We start from the raw sequence: 20,763 nt of genomic DNA on the forward strand, positions 1-20,763 counted from the left end.
TTCTATTGGAACCTCACTCAATTCCAACACACCCACAATGGAATCCTCAGCTTCTCCCTATGCTCGTACTATGGAAATAAGAGCATCCATCTAGTTGCCCAAGACAGGGACGATTTTCCTTGGCTCATGTCCATAAATATACCCACCCAAGTCACCTCCACGCCTACCTCCCCAATGTTGTAGGCTTGCTTCTTTGCCTTCTAGTATCATATCAGTATAGGCTCCAGTCATTTGTAACCTAAGCAACTATAAAGGCTTCATCACTGGGGCCCATTCTCACTGTCAACTTCACAGCACATGAATCTGTAGCTTCCACAGCATCCTAGGATAAGGTTCACAATTCCTTAACATGGATCCTCTGTGCTCTCTCTCCTGGACTGGGCTCTAGTCACACGAAGAACATTCTAGTTCAAATTCTACAAATAAGTCTTTGGGTCTTTGCATGTTCCTGAAACATCCTCCCCAGTCCCTGGCTCAAAGCTGCTCTTGCTCCAGGCTTCAGCTTCAACATTTCTATGTTCTTCCTCTCATGTCACTCACCATCCTTTATTGTAATTCTTATTTCATGTCTGCCTTCCCCTTTATACAGCAAATTCCATGAGGGCAGTAACCACACATGTCTTACTCATCCTCACATTTTCAGGCGCTGGCATTGTCCCTGGCACTGTAGTGGATATGCAATAAATATTTCTTGAATGAGAGAATGAATAAACAGCTATTCAGACACCAAAGAAAATGAGATCTCTAAAGGCCATTAAGACTGTCTGAAATAGTAAAAATACCAATTTCATTTGAGTGTAGAAAACATAACTTTGTTTTTCAACTACTTAATGAATGGTGCACAAATGGCTGTGAGAATCAACCAGTTTTTAGCATCAAATCCAGACAGGTTCTCTTCGGAGAGATCTGAGTGTTTTACTGTCTGATAAACTACTCAACAGTTACCTTGCTCACTTCCTTTAAGGCTCTTTTGCAGACTTCATATTTCGGAGAATCCTTAGGAGTCTTTTGACAGATAGTCTGCAATGAAATAAAAGAAAAACAAAATCAGCTGATTTATTCTTTTAAGTAAAATAAAACCAATGTCCAGCCATATACTTACTCATAGCAAACTTAACAATGCTGAACACAATACTATGGATTAATATAAAGATGACATTAAAAGAAATAGTCTTTAAAAGCATAGGATCCATGTTCATCCAGAGGATGATTTAATAAGAGGATAGACTTCAGAGGTGGGTGAATCTGGTTTCAAATTCTAGATCTGCTCCTTATGAGCTATTCGACCTTGGGTAAGTCACCTTCCCTTATAAGCTTCTATAAGCCTAAGTTTTCTCATCTGTAAAATTGGGATAAATCCACCTCTAAAGCCACAAGGCTGTTAAAAAAGTTAAATGATAATGCATGGAAAGTTCTTTATGAATAACCTGCATACATAGGTCTTCAATTAATGACAAAGTTACTTCAATGATCCCTGTTATCATCATCATTATTATTAGAGGTTATTATATTTGCAGATGATATAATGCGAATAAAAAGGTCAAGAAAAAATGGCTGCTGGGTTTTTCTTGATATGCTTATACTGCAATTTTTGTGATGGTAAAATTGAGTTCAAAAAACATCAACTGAAGATATACTGAATTATATATAACTTTTGAAACTATATCTGTTCAAAGCCAACAAAACCATTTCAATTGTTAAAAATGTTAATCTCAATTAACAAGTTTAACTAAATCTCCAAATGAAGTAAAATCGAAGGGATCATGTTTTAAGTACATTTAGATTCTTCCCAGGTGGCCAGATTCTCACACATGGACAACAGATGAGGGCAACTGGCATCTAGCAGAAGCGGAAGATACCAGAAACTAGCAAACCACTGAACTTTACATGCAGAGGAACACCAAGCCTATGAATCTGAAAGTCAGGTGTCAGGAATATTATGTGTGATATGTAAGAAGTACAGACTGGACCACTGGTGGTTTTATATTAATGTACTCAAATTTTTTTCAACTATGACCCCACTGTAAGAAATACTTTTACACTGCAACTTGTACACATGCACACATAATGAAAGTTTTTTGTGAAATAATATTTAATCACATTATGAACAATGTATATATCATATACTGTGTGTTCTACTCTATATTCATTTTCTAAAAACACTACTCATGTTCAAAAGTCAACTTCATGACCCACTAATGAGTATAAAAGCAGTTTGAAAAATATTAGTTTTTATTTCTGGGAGCAGGCCACAGTTTCTTTTGTACACTTCAGTTTTATAAATCTTGCACACACTAGGAAGTCATTCTTAAGAATGACTACAGCTTAATCTACAATCTCAAAAGAGTCTCTGACCCCAAAAAGTATCATTTCTTTTTAGACTCTGTGTGATAGACATGATAAATACTGATACAAAAAATCAGAGCTGGATTTGCAAAACTGCAAGTTTCCCAATATTTACAAGAAGAGAAGTCTCTAAATCACACAAGACGGACAAGGATGGGTGTAAAGGTAGCGGACTAGTAGACTGAGGTGGCCCAGGAGAGCAGAAGGTGCTGTGAATTCTGAAAAGACAGCTGAACCTCCTCAACACTGTGCGGCTGGGCCAAGAAAGTGACCATAATCCCACCTTTTTACTAGTTTCTAAATTTCAGTGCTTCTTTGAATTTATAATGGAATAGAGAAAATGGAATTTATTTTGTAATCTTAGACAATCATAATTTTTGCTATATTTCTATCCTGTATTTTGACTTATAAAAAGCAAGCACGTCAAAACTGACATTATATTATCATCCAAATTCAAAGCAGAACTGTGCCAAGATATTTTAACTTGATCAAAAAGATACTTTTTGAACTATCATATGATCCAGCAATCCCACTCCTGGGCATATACACGGAAAAAACAAAAACTATAATTCAAAAAGAGACATGCAACCTGATATTCATAGCAGCACTGTTTACAATAGCTAAGACATGGAATCAGCCCAAATGACCATCAACAGACAACTGATTTAAGATGTGGTACGTATATGTAATGGAGTATTGGCCATAAAAAGGATGGAATAATGCCATTTGCAGCAACATGAATAGACCTAGGGATTATCATACGAAGTGAAGTCAGTCTGACAGAGAAAGATAAATACTATATGATATCACATATGTGGAATCCAAAAATCAATACAAACAGATCTAAAGATAAAAGAAAAAACTCATAGACACAGAAAACAAACTTAAAGTTACCAAAGGGGAAAGGAAAGCAGGGGAGGGATAAATTAGGAGTTTGGGATTAACAGATACAAACTACTACACATAAAATAGATAAGGAACAAGGAGTTACTGTATAACAAAGTAAATATCCTATAATAACCTATAATAAAAATAATCTGAAAAAATATATACATATAGTATGTCTGAACCACTTTGCTATACACCTGAAACTAACACAATATCATAAATCAACTATAGTTCAATTTTATTTTTAAAAAAAGGCGCTTGTTGGCATACTAGCTGGATGGGAGTCACGTCAGGGCACCCCATTCTCTTGTGGCTGCCACTGTGGTTTTAGCCCAGCCAGTGTGCGGCCATCCTGGGCCACTGCCTAGCTGTCCTCCCAGCTGTGCTTCCCACCAGTCCGTCTCTGCTCTTCCCGCAGTCACGTCCTGCACTACTCAAAAGCAAATAGCATTTCTTCATGAATGCTCCCTACAATAAGATCAGATGTCTGGATTTTCCTCACTCATTCTGAGCAATGCAAACTAGGGCAGGTTTATGCCTTGTGATGCTGAAGAGACTCCTTCCCGTGTGAAATGGGAGCACTTCAGCAGCTTGGGGCAGCCCAGGTGGCACTAGCGGTAAACAAGCTGTCTCCCAATGCAAGAAGAGATGCGGGTTCAATCCCTGGGTTGGCAAGATCCCCTGGAGGAGGGCATGGCAGCCCACTCCAGTATTCTTGCCTGGAGAATCTCATGAACAGAGGAGCCTGGTGGGCTACAGTCTGTGGCGTTGCAAAGAGTCGAACGTGACTGAAGCAACTGGGCACACACGCAGCAGCTCGGAACATGACCCAACCGAGGAAACTGAGGCCCAAAGAGATGAATGACGTGCCCAAGGTCTCGTGCCTGGTGTTTCAGACGCAAAGGAATTCAGGACTCCTGACTTCAAGAAGTCAATATTCTTCCCATTTCAAAAAATGATAAGTGAGGGTTGTAATCTAACTTCTTTAGAGTGAACACACAAGCCTAAATTGAAGAGCTTCCCATGTGGGACTTTCTAACCAAACAGCAACTTCTCACGGAATTGGGAACTTTTATAGAAGGGATATAATTTAAGCGGAAGAAGAATAATTTTCTTAATCAGATTTGTTGCAGCAACAATTATCCACAGAGGAAAAAGATACCAGGTCACATCTTACATCCATCAGCAGGGGAAGGCGGGTCACCCTCTGCATGGGAAGAATGAGAAACGAGATCATGGGTAGGTTCCTACAGTCTTCATGGGACTCGATTCGGGACAAAACTTCCTTGAAAGATGGGTTGGTGGCTCTGAGGGGGAAAAAAGAGACAAAACTTCAAAGTATTTCCTCTTTAAGAAGCAAGTCAAAATGTATTATAAAACACTGTGGTAAACTTATAGATTATCAATGATTTTTCAATATATAAACAACATAAACACATAATTTCATAGGTGGACATGGATGGTTTGATTGCCTTTTACAGTCAAGACTGAACATAAGTTTAAGGCAGTAATAAGAATAATAAGATGAAAATATAGGTGCCAGAAATTTTTAGAAGTAGAAAGTAAACAAATGAAGAAACAGTGGTATCATAATGGTGAATATATACATTAAAAATTAGTATACATACTACATCTCATATCTGATCATCTACAAACATTCCACTAAAAAGATGACACATATGCTTTATACCACATCTCTAGCCTGAGATAATAATCCAAGAAAGAAATCTCAGGATTTACTTACTAGGAGGCTTTTGGACTTTTCCAAAGCTTCTGAGACAGAAAACCTTCTGACTATGTCAGCCAGAATATCCTTCCTCTCCCAGGGACATTAGAACAGGGACAACACTGTCACATTTCTACAGAATTTAGCAGAATACACGACATAAAGGATCTCATGTGGCACCATCCATATAACTTTGAAGGGGATTCCAGTAAGAATGTGGAGTCTCAGCAAGGTCCCCGACTTGCCAAATAAAAGACCTAGCATTCGGTGTAGACAGAAGTCCAACCAAGGTCTTCTGACTTTCAGTGGGTCCCTGACACAGCATCTCTCATTCTGTCACCTCATTTCACCCTAAGGGTAGCTCTGTGGAGTTACAGTGTGACCCGAGAAGGGGAGGTGGAGGAGGGGTTGGCCCCAGATTCTGTGATCCCCTGGAGAGGGGAGGGGGAGGCCAAGAAGCAGGGTAACGGCAATTGAAACCTTTCTTCAAAAAAATATACTTTGAAACTTAGATGATTTGGTTCAAGGCTGCTAGAGAGAAATAAGGAAATACCCAGAACAGCAAGTTAAAAGAAAGTACTCAGAAATGTTATAATTTCTTTTTCTTAAACTGAGGAGTTAAGTTTCCTGCTAACTTTGAAAAAAAAATTTTAGGAAATTAAAAAAGAATCAAATTTTAAGCCAGTTGCATATTTAAATCACTTCTGCCACCTCCAAAGATTCTGAGGAAACCACCCAGTCTAGGATGGACCCCAGGCACTGTTTGTTTGTTGGTTTTCAGATTCCAAAGTTGCAGGTAAAGCTCAAAGTCACAGCCCAAAATGTAAATTTACATTCTGAACACACAACTACTAATTTCCATGTAAAAGCTCAAATGATGATGTCATTGAGCTAATTTAAATAAAACCTTTATTTTTCAAGAGTTACATAAAGTACAACAGTACTTATTCAAGTTTTTTTGTTTTTTTTTTTTTAATCTTGCAAAACAAAACTTAATTTAGCTCTAATTCCAGGCTTCGGCTTTTACACGTGTCACTTGGATTTTCCAACCATTAAAGAGTAACGTTTACATCGCAATTCCCATGGCGGATGAGGGCATCAGGTAACCTCTGGAGACATTCCTGGTTATCAAGGCTGAGGTGAGGCTGTGCTACCAGCAGCTGGTGGACAGGAGCCTGGGGTGCTAGAATGTATAGAACAGTCTAAATGCCCCACAGTACAGACAAATCCTGCTTTGTGCTAATAACCTCATTTAGGGCTGGCAGCTGTGGGTTTTCCTCCCTGCCTGTACAAGATTTTAAGGAGGATGTGGAGGGGGAATGGGGCGTCATCAGCTCTTCTTGCCCACATGGGGGCTGTTTCTCTAAGTGGCCATGAGGTAATCATCATCATAGGGTCTCTCACATTGTCTAGAGACTGGCCAGCGTGCCACGCTTCGGTTGTAAACACCACAGCTCACAGAAGGATGATAACAGCCAGTCAGCCCCCAAGCTGAGTTTACAGCGATGTCCAACTGTACACGGAGCTCCTTGTGATAAACAAGCCCCGGCCCCAATAAAGCAATACAGACATTGCGGAACCACTGCTGAATGCTTTTCAGACTAGAGATGGCATATTCATCACACCAAAACTCTCAGTAACCTAAATAATACAAAGGGAAAAGGCGTGTGTGGAAATTTAAGGTTTACTTCTTTTTCGTTTCACAATTAGAGCCTTTAAGAACTTAAAAAAAAAAAAAACAAAAAACCTTCCTTCAGCCCATCCTTGTTCTCCTCACACCTAACCACCTAGAGGTAAAAGATGAGTTATTCCAACTAAATACAGAGTTGTCATTCGAATGGAGGAAGATTAGAATACCAGAGGACACTTTGGCTCCTAGGCACTAGTTCAAGAACTATATCTTGGCCTCAGGCAAACTATTTAATGACCAGGTAACAGCTTAGAGAACAACCTTCTCACCATTTAGAATGATGATCACCGATCATCATTACCCGCCCCCACCCCCGAGACCCAAGTCTTGCAGGAATTAAAAAAAAAAAGAAACAAGGAAAAAATCAACAAGCTATAATTTCAGAAGAACTTTAAAGAAAATTCTCCACAACTGGGTTTTTCTAATCTAACACCCCTGCCCAAAAGCACTTCTGTTCCCAAAAGACATTTAATTTAAGAGATCAATTAATTTCAATCAACGTGACCCAATTAAAACATGATTAGATCATTAAAGCTGCAACATTCAATACTGCTTACAACAATTTTTGCAGTGTCCGCTGTTGGTAGACTTCATTTGTGCAGTATTTCACGTATGGGTCAAATGTGGATGTTGTGTGCTTTTCCACAATGTCACTTATGTCTTCTATGAAGATATTATTCTGATGCCTTGCTTCCAACTCTGTAAAGAATCTAAAAAAAAAAAAAAGAAAAGCATTTACACTGCCTTCCATATGCTTTAATAGACAACAGATTATCCTCATGAAATGTTATTATACAGGGTTTGAAAATACCAGAAGTACACGGTACCAAAAAAATACAAGAAAAAACTATAAAACAGTCTAAATTTAATCTATCATCAGTTCAGTTCAGTCGCTCAGTCGTGTCCGCATGTGACCCCATGAATTGCAGCACGCCAGGCCTCCCTGTCCATCACCAACTCCCGGAGTCCACCCAAACCCATGTCCATCGAGTCGGTGATGCCATCCAGCCAACTCATCCTCTGTCGTCCCCTTCTCCTCCTGCCCCCAATCCCTCCCAGCATCAGAGTCTTTTCCAATGAGTCAACTCTTTGCATAAGGTGGCCAAAGTATTGGAGTTTCAGCTTTAGCATCAGTCCTTCCAAAGAACACCCAGGACTGATCTCCTTTAGAATGGACTGGTTGGATCTCCTTGCAGTCGAAGGGACTCTCAAGAGTCTTCTCCAGCACCACAGTTCAAAAGCACCAGTTCTTCAGCACTCAGCTTTCTTCACAGTCCAACTTTCACATCCATACCTGACCACTGGAAAAACCATAGCCTTGACTAGATGGACCTTTGTTGGCAAAGTAATGTCTCTGCTTTTCAATATGCTATCTAGGTTGGTCATAACTTTCCTTCCAAGGAGTAAGCATCTTTTAATTTCATGGCTGCAATCACCATCTGCAGTGATTTTGGAGCCCCCAAAATAAAGTCTGACAATGTTTTCACTGTTTCCCCATCTATTTCCCATGAAGTGATGGGACCAGATGCCATGATCTTCATTTTCTGAATGTTGAGCTTTAAGCCAACTTTTTCACTCTCCTCTTTCACTTTCATCAAGAGGCTTTTTAGTTCCTCTTCACTTTCTGCCTTAAGGGTGGTGTCATCTGAATATCTGAGGTTATTGATATTTCTCCTGGCAATCTTGATTCCAGCCTGTGCTTCTTCTAGCCCAGCGTTTCTCATTAACATCTTATTCCTTCATATGAAAGTGAAAGTGTTAGCCACTCAGTCGTTTTGGACTCTTTGTGACCCTATGGACTGTAGTCCACCAGGCTCCTCTGTCTATGGATTTTCCAGGCAAGAACACTGGAGTGGGTTGCCATTTCCTTCACCAACCCAGGGATCTGAGCCACTGGTGAAGCCCATTACTTCATATGGTTAGCTTAAAACACTGATAGTCCAGGACATTTCTGTGCTTTCAGGTATATTTTGGAATGTACAGATTTCACTATTTTTTCAAGAATTCCCTAGATACTTGGGGACGGGGTGCAGCATTAATCCTTACATATATTATTGTATTGAAAAGCATATGAGCAAAATACCTAAATAAGTGCCTAAAAACAAGTCTGAAACAAACCTAATTCTATGGGGCCTTTCTCTCCAAATAAAAATAATCATATCATTTACATCTAATACAATACATGACATTTAAATGACTTTGTAAATGATTTAGATTGCAATTTAGAGTTGCCTTGTGTGTGTGTCTTGTGTGCACTGGCACACACCTATATTGTGTCTAGCCCAGTCAAAATTAAATTTCAGATAAACAATGAATAATTTTTAATACAACTATGTGCCAAATACTGCATAGGACATCTTGGGTGTCTTGCATTTCTTCTGTCAACCTTATATTGGATCCAATTTTAACAAAGTATCAAATCAGCTATTTGAAACAGAGTGTTCTTCCTCTGGCCCCCAGACCAGCAGCATTGATACCACTTAAGAGCTTAACTAAAATGCAGAATTTCACCCCTCACCTCTCCCAGTCTGAACCTGTACTTTATCAAGACTGCCGGATAGTCTGAATCCACGCTAAAAACTGAGACCTTCCCTAGAGCACACTTACTGACCATGTTCGGGGCAGCAGGCGAATCTATCAAAAATAACTATTACCCAGAGACTAAAGGGTTTTCTTAAGAAGGTGAAATCAACAATAATGTCTAATGTTGACTCTAGAATATTAGTACAAGGGAAGGTTAGTTTTGGTATTTAGCACGTCATTGCTCCTTACCAGTTTGTTGGGTGGACTCCATAAAACAAAATTCAAGACAGCCAGTGAATGAGACAACAGAAATTTATACTAGAGTATTAATGGTAAATATGGGCTAACATTTTCTCACATTTATATCTCAGTTCTTTTCAAAGAAAATCCTGGCACTCAGAAACAAAACAATTAAGACATTAAAGATCTTATTTTTATAAGGGTTGGGAAGATCCCCTGGAAGAGGAAATGGCAACTCACACTAGTATTTCTGCCATGAACAGAAGAGCCTGGTGGGCTACAGTCCACGGGGTTGCAAAGAGTCAGACACGGCCAAGTGACTGAGCATGAACGCATATTGACACATACATTAAACTCATTTTAATACAAATTGTATTAGCTTGTCATCATTATCTATTCTATTTTTATTTACTTATTTTTTGACTGCACCACACAGCTTGTGGGATTTTAGCTTTCCAATCAGGACTATGCTGAGAAAGTGAAGGGAAACTGCTGAGTCTTACCCACTGTACCACCAAGGAATTACCTTTACTCAATTTTTAAAAGTCTCCAAATAAGCTTACGAAACAAAGAAATATATTTTAACTTCTTAGAAGAATTAACATTTATATTCTGGGAAAGCACCTACATGTTTATTACCTTTAAAAAGGACTCAGGAAAATAGTCAATATGGCTCCTATCCACATGACCTCATCATCCAAACTCCTTGTTTAAAGAGCAAGAGGAGCAACTAAAAGCACCCTGTGCTAGACTATTCAGCCTTCCTTCCAATGGGATCAGGCTGAATACGCACAGTGTCCCTCAGGATTAGCAGGTCAGAAGAACAGATAGCCGGTCAGAAGAACACATCTATGTTTCAAAACTCAGTCAGTGACTTCATGTCACTTTGTCACGCTGAGTTTATTCATCATTCAAATAAAACATCAAACCCTCTCTAAAAGGTTTCAGAATTTCAAAAATATCCAACTACAAACCCTAAACAAACAAAAACCATGTTACTTCCTATTTAGACTAGTCCTTCACTTCAAGAAATCTGTGATCTATTAAGGCAGTAAGAATGATAAATATAAATGATACAGGAAAACAACATGCTTATATATAACTATATGTTGAAACATATATGCATAAGAGTGCTGGTGGCAGTATCTTTTTAAAAAATTATACAAGCTATATATCTTTTATTCTAGTAAAATATATATTACATAAATGTTGTCATTTAAACCATTTTCAATGGCTTTAATTACTGTCACAGTAATTAAACCATCATCAATTATCATCACTATTTCCAACCATCATCATCTATTTCCAAAATACTTTCCTTTCCCCAAACAGAAACGCTGTACCCATAAAGCAACAACTCCCCATTCCCCCCTCTCCTCAGCCCCTGATAACCTCTCATCTACTATCTATCTCTGTGACTTTGCCTATTCTAGATATTTCATTGAGTGGAATCACACAACTTCTTCTCTAGCTTATTTCACTTGGTATTGTGTCTCCTAGGTTCATTCATATTGAGGCGTATATCAGAACGTTTTCTTCTTTATGGCTGAATAATATTCCATTGTAGGTACTTATTATAATTTGTTTATAATATTAACAGGTTGTTTCTACCTTTTAGCTACTGTGAATAATGCTTCTGTCAACATACCCATCTGGGTATCTGTGTGAGTGGCGGTTTTCAGTTCTCTGGGATATATATCTACAAGTTGAATTTCAACCTTGCTGACTCTGCTACTAATAGTGTATTCCAAGAAATAATAGTATAATAACAAGAATCAATACAGAAGAAGCTGAGTTAGATGCCAAGGGGAGGTTATTTCATTAAATGAAGGTTGAGTAAGAAATAAAGGATAGAAATGGTACGGACCTAACAGAAGCAGAAGATATTAAGAAAGAAGTGGCAAGAATACACAGAAGAACTGTACAAAAAAAGATCTTAATTTCCCAGATAATCACGATGATGTGATCACTCACCTAGAGCCAGACATCCTGAAGCCAGAGGTCAAGTGGGCTTGAGGAAGCATCACTACGAACAAAGCTAGTAGAGGTGATAGAATTTCAGTTGAGCTATTTCAAGTCCTAAAAGATAATGCTGTGAAAGGGCTGCACTCAGTATGTCAGCAAATTTGGAAAACCTAGCAGTGGAACTGGACTGGAAAAGGTCAGTTTTCATTCCAATCCCAAAGAAAAGCAATGCCAAAGAATGTTCAAACTACCGTACAATCACATTTATCTCATATGCTAGCAAAGTAATGCTCAAAATTCTTCAGGCCAGGCTTCAACAGTACATGAACTGTGCACTTTCAGATGCTCAAGCTGGATTTAGAAAAGGCAGAGGAACCAGACGGAGAAGGCAACGGCACCCCACTCCAGTACTCTTCCCTGGAATATCCCATGAATGGAGGAGCCTGGTAGGCTGCAGTCCATTGGGTCGCTAAGAGTCGGACACGACTGAGCGACTTCACTTTCACTTTTCACTTTCATGCACTGGAGAAGGAAATGGCAACCCACTCCAGTGTTCTTGCCTGGAGAATCCCAGGGACAGGGGAGCCTGGTGGGATGCCGTCTATGGGGTCTCACAGAGTAGGACACGACTGAAGTGACTTAGCAGCAGCAGCAGAGGAACCAGAGATCAAATTGCCAACATCTGTTGGATCATAGAAAAAGCAAGAGAGTTCCAGCAAAAAATCGACTTCTGCTTTACTAACTTCACCAAAGCCTTTGGTTATGTGGATCACAACAAACTAGAAAATTCTTAATGAGATGGGAATACCAGACTACCTTACCTGCCTCCTGAGAAATCTGTATGCAGGTCAAGAAGCAATAGTTACAGCCAGACATGGAACAACAAACTGGCTGCATATTGGGAAAGAAGTATGTCAAGCCTGTATATTGTCATCCTGCTTATTTAACTTATATGCAGAGTACATCATGAGAAATGCTGGGCTGGATGAAGCACAAGCTGGAATCAAGACTGCTGGGAGAAAGATCAACAACCTCAGATATGCAGATGACATCACTATTATGGGAGAAAGTGAAGAGGAACTGAAGAGCTTCTTGATGAAAGTGAAAGAGGTGAGTGAAAAAGCTGGTTTAAAACTCAACATTCAGAAAACTAAGATCATGGCATCTGGTCCCATCACTTCATGGCAAATAGATGGGGAATCAGTAACAGACTTTATATTTTTGGGCTCCAAAATCACTGCAGATGGTGACTGCAGTCATGAAATTAAAAGCCACTTGCTCCTTGTAAGAAAACCTATGACCAACTTAGACAGCATATTAAAAAGCAGAGACATTACTTTGCTGACAAAGGTCCATCTAGTCAAAGCTATGGTTTTTCCGGTATCATATATGGATGTGAGAATTGGACCATAAAGAAGGCTGAGTGCTGAAGAATTGATGCTTTTGAACTGTGGTGTTGGAGAAGACTCTTGAGAGTCTCTTGGACTGCAAGGAGATCAAATCAGTCAATCCTAAAGGAAATGAGTCCTGCATATTCATTGGAAGGACTGATGGCTGAAGCTGAAGCTCCAATACTTTGGCGACCTGATGCAAAAAACTGACTCATTGGAACTGACTCTGATGCTGGGAAAGACTGAAGGCAGGAAAAGAAGGGAATGGCAGAGGATGAGTCTTGCTCAGACTCATGTCCATCACCGACTCGATGGACACGAGTCTGAGCAAGCTCCAGGAGTTGGTTATCGACAGGGAAGCCTGGCATGGTGTGGCAAAGGGTCAGACACAACTAAGTGACTGAACTTAACTGAGTAAGAAATGGTTCTTTACCTCCTGATGCTCAGAGGTGAGTGGCCCATGGGAGGCAGGGAGCCAATCACTTGCAATATGAGACCTATGACAGGGTCATACAGTGACGACAGTGTAGGGCAGGGCACCTGGAGGCCCGAGGTGAGGAAAGGCGTGAGGGGCCATCAGTGATGAGGACGGTAATGCAGGAGGCCAGGGGACAGAGCAGCTGTAGCAGCACACGATGTGGGCAAAGACATGAATCTCCTTCAGAAAGAATGTGGGGTTAGCAAGGCGAGACGTCAACCACAGGAGGAGCAGGAGCAGAGAATGGGAGTGGCAAAGCAAGTGGGCCTGGGCTAGACTGCACAAGTCTGACTGTCTACTGAGGAGCTTGAACTTAATCTATGGACAAAGAGAACCTGCTGGAGTTGTTGAAGCCAATAAACCATCCCGTTGGAGAGATACAACTGACACAGAAGTGGGGAAGCCCATTTGCAGGCCAGTGAGACGCTAACCTAGGCAAGTAACAATAAAGCCTGCATGGGAAATCAAAAGGAGAGGACACATTAGGGTAACAGTTTGGAGGGAAAGTTAATACAATGGAGAAACTCATTAGATAGAAGAGTCAAGGAAGACACTGCGGTTTCTACTCAAAGTTTCCAGCTGGGCAATAAGTTGGGTCATTAAGCCACCCATGAAGACAGGAACTTAGAAGGAAGAGGGAGAGGAGAGAAAAACACAGTTTAATTTTCCCTGAAAATATACATCTGTGAGAATTCAGAGCCACAGGAATTCTAGGTAGTATGTAACCAGGACTAGTTCATTTTTAGCTGGTTTTCATATAAATGCAAACTATTTGTAATTTCTTTTAGCTCCAAGTGTCCTTTAAGAAAATGTTCAAAGAAAATTGAAAAAATAAGAAACCATTCATAAGATCATTATCATGTAAATCTAAGAAATATCTCAGAGGCAAAGCTCTCTTCCAATTTCTTGTCTTCAGCTAACTGTTAGTCGGAAAGAATGCAACTATATGACCAAAAACAACAGTAACTTGGCTTTTCCCAATGAAAAGGGAAATTCATCTATCACTCTTGAAAGTTTGCCAAAGTACAAGATTAAAAACAAAGCACTAATGAACTATCTGTTTACGCTACTTATTTTGATACAATAGAAACGAAGCCGCCCATCTTTTATTTTGACATAAGCATAATTCAGACATAATTCAAAGCCTTCTATGTTCAATTCTCTATTGGTTATTTTGGGCAAATTTGCATATTTCACTAAAAGAGCTGAGCTACCAACAGGCCAAGAAAGTATTACTAAAGAATGAGGTATTATTTCAATAACCGAGACTGCTGGAGATCCAAATGAAACCTGAAGCAAAAATAAAAGCATTCTGATTCCCTGGGTGAAATCTGAATGGAGTCTGTGAAGCAATCTGGCTTACTTGAAGAACAACTTTTTAATGGAAATCTATTTCAGCCCAATGAATTTTTTTTTCCTGGCACAATACCTTCATTATTTCTTCTTTGTAGCAGTACCAAGATGATCATGTTTTACAACCGATCATGTTACACAGCCTTTCATTTTTTTTTTTCCAACCAAAATTTTAATGTCATCACTAACATCTAGACTTTGAGAAACCTCTGATGGACCAGGAAAGGCCTCTTGGAAGCACTGCCTCTTAACCAGACGCCCCGGTTAACCCTGTCTGACTCTTGACTAACCATCGCCAGCATCCGGTAGCTCCGAATTCTCACAGATGTGTCTTTTCAGCATCTGTTTCACCTCTCTAAAGGGAAATTAAACTGACTGCTTCTTGCTTCTTCTCCCTCTACCTAATCACATCCATACTTCACAGGAGGGCTGCAAATGATTGCAGCCCCTCCAGGAGAGCTCCTTGGCTGAGCAGAGAAAAGGTCGGGGCCACCAAGAAACACCAGGCCAGCCTCCCAGGAGGTGGGGACTTCAAGATGAGAATCACATGGTCATGTCTGAGGAACTGCTCGAGGCCTGTAGCCTCTCCTCTAATATTTCCTATAACTACAGGGACTGCATATTCTTTAGGCCTTTCGTGGTTGCTTTATCAAATGATGGTTTTAATTGTAGCACGACATTTTCAGGGAAAAAGCAAAGTCAACAGGGAAGTAGCCGCTTCTGACACACTCAGTACATATACTTCTGTGAGCATCATTTTCTCCCTTCTGTAGTAGGTGGAAAAGACCTACCATATGAGGATAAACGTTGCCAGACCACAACTAACAGCCTCTTCAAATTCAACTGGTAATGTCAGTGGCATGTCAGGGATGACTAATCCTGAGAGATCTTTGGAGACAGTATATCCACTCATCTACAGAGGAGAGTAAAATTTATTTAATACAGACAACAAATCTGGCTTCAACTGTCAGCCAACAAAATCTCCTCCCATGTGTTTAGCACAGGATGACATGCTTTGACGGATGTCAAGTAGCCAACAATGGATAACCATGAACACCACTCACTGTGCCAAGTCCAGCGCTTCCCACACACTGCCTCATCTAACTTAACCCTCAAGTTGACTTTATGACTGCCAATGAACCCATTTTACAGATAAGAAAACCAAGGCTAAGAGAACTTAAGTCAAAACTCTAAACACGCTTCATTTGAACGCAGAGCCTGAGTCCAGAGCCTGCTTGAACTACTTCACCTACTGCCTCTGCTCACAAGTACCCACTGCTCTGTTACTACTGGCCAGTCCTCAATCTGAATATCCAGCAAGAAGGCTTACAGCTGGATCTTAGAGAGGAAATACATTACTTTCCAAGAATGACTACCGAATTATCTCAACAAATGATTTACACACATCTACAGAGTAAAGACTTTCACAGTGGATTTATGCCGTGGCAAGAGGTGCGAGAGAGCAGAGGAGCTGACCGTCTCCCCAGATGCTGCCTCCAGGAGGGTGGCAGCCAGTGATGTGTTCTGGCCCTGGTCCACGGAGTGAGAGCCGATATTGGTTAGGGGTGGCTGGTGAAACCCTCTGGGAGTCATTCCTTGACACCCCTCCCCATTCCCTGTTACCTTCCCCCTTGCCCCACTCATCCTTCAAGTCTCAGATTCACTTTCACCCCCTCCAGGAAGCTTTCCCTGACCCTTCTGAGTCGGGTTAGGTCCCCTTATTTTATGTCTTAATAAACCTCTACGCTTTTCTTTTGGTGTGTCTACTATGACTGTAATTAATTATATAATGATTTTGTTTACCTTTATCTCTCTTAGCAAGGGGGCTAGAGGACAGAAGTCAAGTCTGTTTTGTTCAACAGTCTATGCTTGGGGCCTGGCCATAGGACTTGAAGTATAAAAGACAAGTAACTGATGGATGAATAAATCTAATTTGTGTTTTAAACAGTAAATATGAAGATGGAATCCACTCAAGGAATTTTGTTCTAATGCTATTTATACGACATCTACAAAGAAGTCAGTCTCTACCTTGATCTGTGCTGTGTTGTGCTTAGTTGCTCAGCTGTGTCCGACTCTTTGTGACCTCGTGCACTATAGCCCACCAAGCTCCTCTGTCCATTGGGATTCTCCAGGCAAGAACACAGGAATGGGCTGCCATGCCCTCCTCCAGAGGATCCTCCCAACCCAGGGATCAAACCCAGGTCTGCCACATTGCAGGCAGATTCTTTACCCCCTGAGCCACCAGGGAAGCCCCTACCTTGCTTTATTCACTCGTAAATATATATTAATATTTACTGACCACAAACTGAGTTCCCAGAGTTATTCCAGGCACAGTGAAGGTTTCAATGAAGACGCAAACTCCCAGCACAAACTTTTACAATCCTGTCAAGTATGGTCAGCACTTCCCAGGTGGCTCAGTGGTAAGGAACTCACCTGCCAATACAGGAGACGAGGGTTTGCTCCCCAGGTCAGGAAGATACCCTGGAGAAGGAAAAGGCAACCTACTCTAGTACTCTTGCCCGGGAAATTCCATGGACAGAGGAGCCTGGTGGGCTAGAGTCTGTAGCTCACCAGGCTCCTCTGTCCATGGGGTTCTCCAGGAAACCCATGAAGTGGGTTGCCATGCCCTCCTCCAGGGGATATTCCTGACCTAGGAACTGAACCTGCGTCTCTTAGGCTACAGTCCATGGGGCTGCAAGAAAGACAGGATTTAGAGACTAAACAAGTATGATCACTAAGATGAGACGCAGTTTAGCCCAAGTTTCTTCAGTGCCAGCTGCCCTTACTGAAAACCTTGCCAGACTGGCTCCAGCTTCACCAATTTAGGGAGGATTCTAGGTGACTAAGAAGCTCAGCAGTGAGTGCTCAGGCTGAGGAAGCAGAGAGCAGGGCTCTGGTTATGATCAGCGCAGCCTTGTGCCTTTCTGAGAATGGCATCCTTTCAAGGTACTTTCCCTTCATTAATATGCATGTGCCTAGCAAACTCAAATCATTCCTGGATACCTTCCTCCCTTGGATGAGCTGACAATCTAAGTGGCTATTGTACAGCACTGGAGAGGATGTTACGCCAGAGGCATGTAACATACCAGGAAGGTTTCACATGTCTAAATTGCTATTATATAATAAAAAATATCTTCACTAAACAAAGAAATATTCCAGATAAGTAGCAGCAAACTATGTGCTCCTGGAAATACTTTCCTAACAGATCAACAAGAGAACATTCTGTACTCCACCAAAATGAATTTCTACTCTGCTGAGGATAAGTGAAATTTGAGGCTTATTTGTTTGCATCTTTTGGGGGTTTTGGGGTCTTTTATTTTTTCAGTTTTTTGGTGGTGGTCACGTTGACATTAAAGCAATTTCTTTTAATACAATAGACTGTGGAGAGCAAACTCATGGCAAGAATACCACCACTAACCCACAGCAGGCATCATTAACAGATTATGGTGCTCTGCCCATATGCAGAAGCTGTACTCAAGGGAGCCATTATCAGTCAATTAAAATCAATGATGAACATGATGAAGCTCACCTATGAATCCTTCACTGGACTCACTGATGAGAAATCTGTTAATTCAACAGAAATAGAGGGCTGTTGCTGCTCAGTAAGAATACCCTACATCCTGATCTGGTAATGGTCTCACAGGGTTTCCTCCCCAGCAGACTATACATCTTTTCCCATTCCATTTTAGTGTTTTGTGAAACTTTCTCTCTGGATTGATAATAAAGGGACAAGGGCTGAATCAGAAGTGTTTTGGGAATGTGAGAGAAAAAAAAAATTCTCAACAAAGATGTCCATAACTTCCATCCTGAGAGCGACTGTTTAATCCTGAAAATCTCTAGGATGGATTTTGTTAAAAGATTCTTAACATCTTATCAAAACCTTTTAAATCAACCTGGACCTAGGACAGAGGTGACGGAGGTGAAAGAGATAAACAAAGGGTTTTTTTCTTATCCTTAATACCACACAACACAGAGCCTGCTAGGTTTAAATCCAGCTCCCCGCAGATGCCTTCAGTCCAGGGCATCCAGCAAATCTCAAAGATGAAAGGCGGAGCTGAGGGCTGGGAGAGGGATGGTAGGGAGCGAACACAGAACCAAGTGCTCCCGACACTTCCCTGCATCACTTAAGGTTCCTGCTTGCTTAGTTCTTTCTCTCACTGATCACAGACAAGCTAGAGGGAGAAGAAACAGGACCAAACAAATAGTAAAAAATACTATTTTTAAATTTCTTGAAATTTTAATACCATTAGAACAAGTTTTTACTTAAAAATTAGAATTTAAAGTATTTCTCATATGAATCTGCTTCACAGAAGCTGGAGGAAAGAGGTCTCGTTCCCATGGTAACCTTCTGCATACTCGATTCTTTTCTTTCAGCACTACTCATGAATTCACTCACATTTTAACTTCACTCAGAATGAAGATAACGCTCTAATGAATGACAGGAAGCATTTGCCAGAACTCTTCTCAAAACACCCTGAGAAGAAGCTTTGTGTAGGCATAGGCCTGGGACGCTTGGGCTATGATGGACAGTTTTGCAGTTTTTAATTATGGTTTTTAAAAATCTGAACACAACTGTACATTTCTATCTGAAAGAAAAATCATGCCCCCTCTCTACAATTTTATATATAACTGTGAAGACCGAATATGCCTGGCTCATCACTGGATTTCCAGGACCTAACAAAGAATGAGGACTCCATCGCTCTGCTGTGTCCCTGAAACTGTCACAACACTGTTAATCAACTATACTTCAATATAAAATAAAAAGTTTTTAAGAAAAAGAAACCTTTAATTTATTATACAATTAGTTCAGATGTGGAGGTGAGAATGTGGAGGTGAAATTCGCCTACTGTTTTCAATCTGCTGACCTAACCAGAAACACTGTTAGCTTATCTTGAAATTTATTTTGATTACAAAATTGAAGGTTACTAATATACAATAAACTTCAAGTGTGTTCAGTTCAGTTCAGTTGCTCAGTCGTGTCCGACTCTTTGTGACCCCACGAATCGCCGCACGCCAGGCCTCCCTGCCCATCACCAACTCCCGGAGTTCACCCAAACTCAAGTGTGTTACACACTGTAAATAAAGGGAAAAAAATCATGATTGTTTATTTTCCATGGCTGACCTGATGGCAAACTTTTATTTAGTGTTGTTCTTGAACATTGTTTCCTCGTGATGAATAAAGATTTGGGGCTAATTTAAAGAAAAAAAAAAAGAATGAAGACTTGATAACTGAATTGATTGAATCAACACTAGGTTCCTATTATTCCTCCTTGCTCCACTGTTAAAGTGCTGACTTCCAAGGAGAGGAGCAGTGGGTGATAATATGAAACAAGTATCTCCCAGGAACATGAGTTAATAACTTCAGACATGAGTTAAATTATCAGGGTCCTCACAGGGGGGTGGGCAGGGCCGAATGGCCCTAACGGCTGGCAAGCAAGGCAGGTGTGTGTGTGTGCTCCTGACACAGCATGCAAGACACAGGGCATGTAACTCAAGAACAGTTTCGCTAATCCACTGCCTGGCCAAAATTCTTTGAAAACTCCAAACCTAGAAAAAATTTATGACTTTCGGAGGGACTGTTTCCTTTTATTAGATGACAGTTACATAACCAATTCCATGACCCTTTCCCCTTGGCCGCCTGGAAGGGTGTTTTTGCATTTAACCCTCACTCGAGCTAGCAGCTCTAGCAGGAGAGCTGGCTGGGCACGCTGGCTACCCTTGTCCTCGCCCTGTTCCCCATTTCCCACTCAAACAGATGGACTGTGTACATGGCATCCACTGCGGGTAGTCTTGAGCCTTTGGTGGATGCAGTTGGAGGATAAAATATGAACAAATAAGCCAGGAAAATGTGGATGCTTGGGTGTGCTTGGAAATAGCACCAAGAATAAATTTATAGAACGTTTGAACAATATCAAGTAAAACAATAACATCTTTTCATGCTGAAGCCCCCTTTCCTATTGTGAACTCATCATTCTTGAATAAAATCAACACAGAGAAGGACATGTTTGCCTTCAGACACTCTATCCAGATGCTTTTTAGGTAAGGCCCTCGGTATTTCAAGTGAGAATTTAACCCACAAGGAAGAGTAACATTTCCAATAAGCCCAAAAGCTTTGCATCTTCACTTTTCTTTATTAAATATGCCCCCAAAAGTTGTCTTCCTA

At 40.6% G+C, this 20,763-nt stretch overlaps 1 protein-coding gene across 3 annotated transcripts in view; it reads right to left on the bottom strand.

Moving 5' to 3' along the window:
• The window catches only part of ARHGEF26 (Rho guanine nucleotide exchange factor 26), a 148,760-nt gene that overhangs the window by 67,558 nt on the left and 60,439 nt on the right, over nt 1-20,763 (bottom strand). For all 3 annotated transcript variants that reach the window (XM_059885047.1, XM_005201797.5, NM_001205989.1), the window contains 3 exons: nt 7,208-7,360; nt 4,412-4,541; nt 946-1,020 (listed from right to left, as the gene is read on the bottom strand). In XM_059885047.1, the coding sequence (XP_059741030.1) occupies nt 946-1,020; nt 4,412-4,541; nt 7,208-7,360 (358 nt within the window). The remainder of the gene's footprint in view (nt 1-945; nt 1,021-4,411; nt 4,542-7,207; nt 7,361-20,763) is intronic.

Source organism: Bos taurus, chromosome 1, assembly GCF_002263795.3.
Source record: "Bos taurus isolate L1 Dominette 01449 registration number 42190680 breed Hereford chromosome 1, ARS-UCD2.0, whole genome shotgun sequence".
Lineage (NCBI taxonomy): Eukaryota > Metazoa > Chordata > Mammalia > Artiodactyla > Bovidae > Bos > Bos taurus.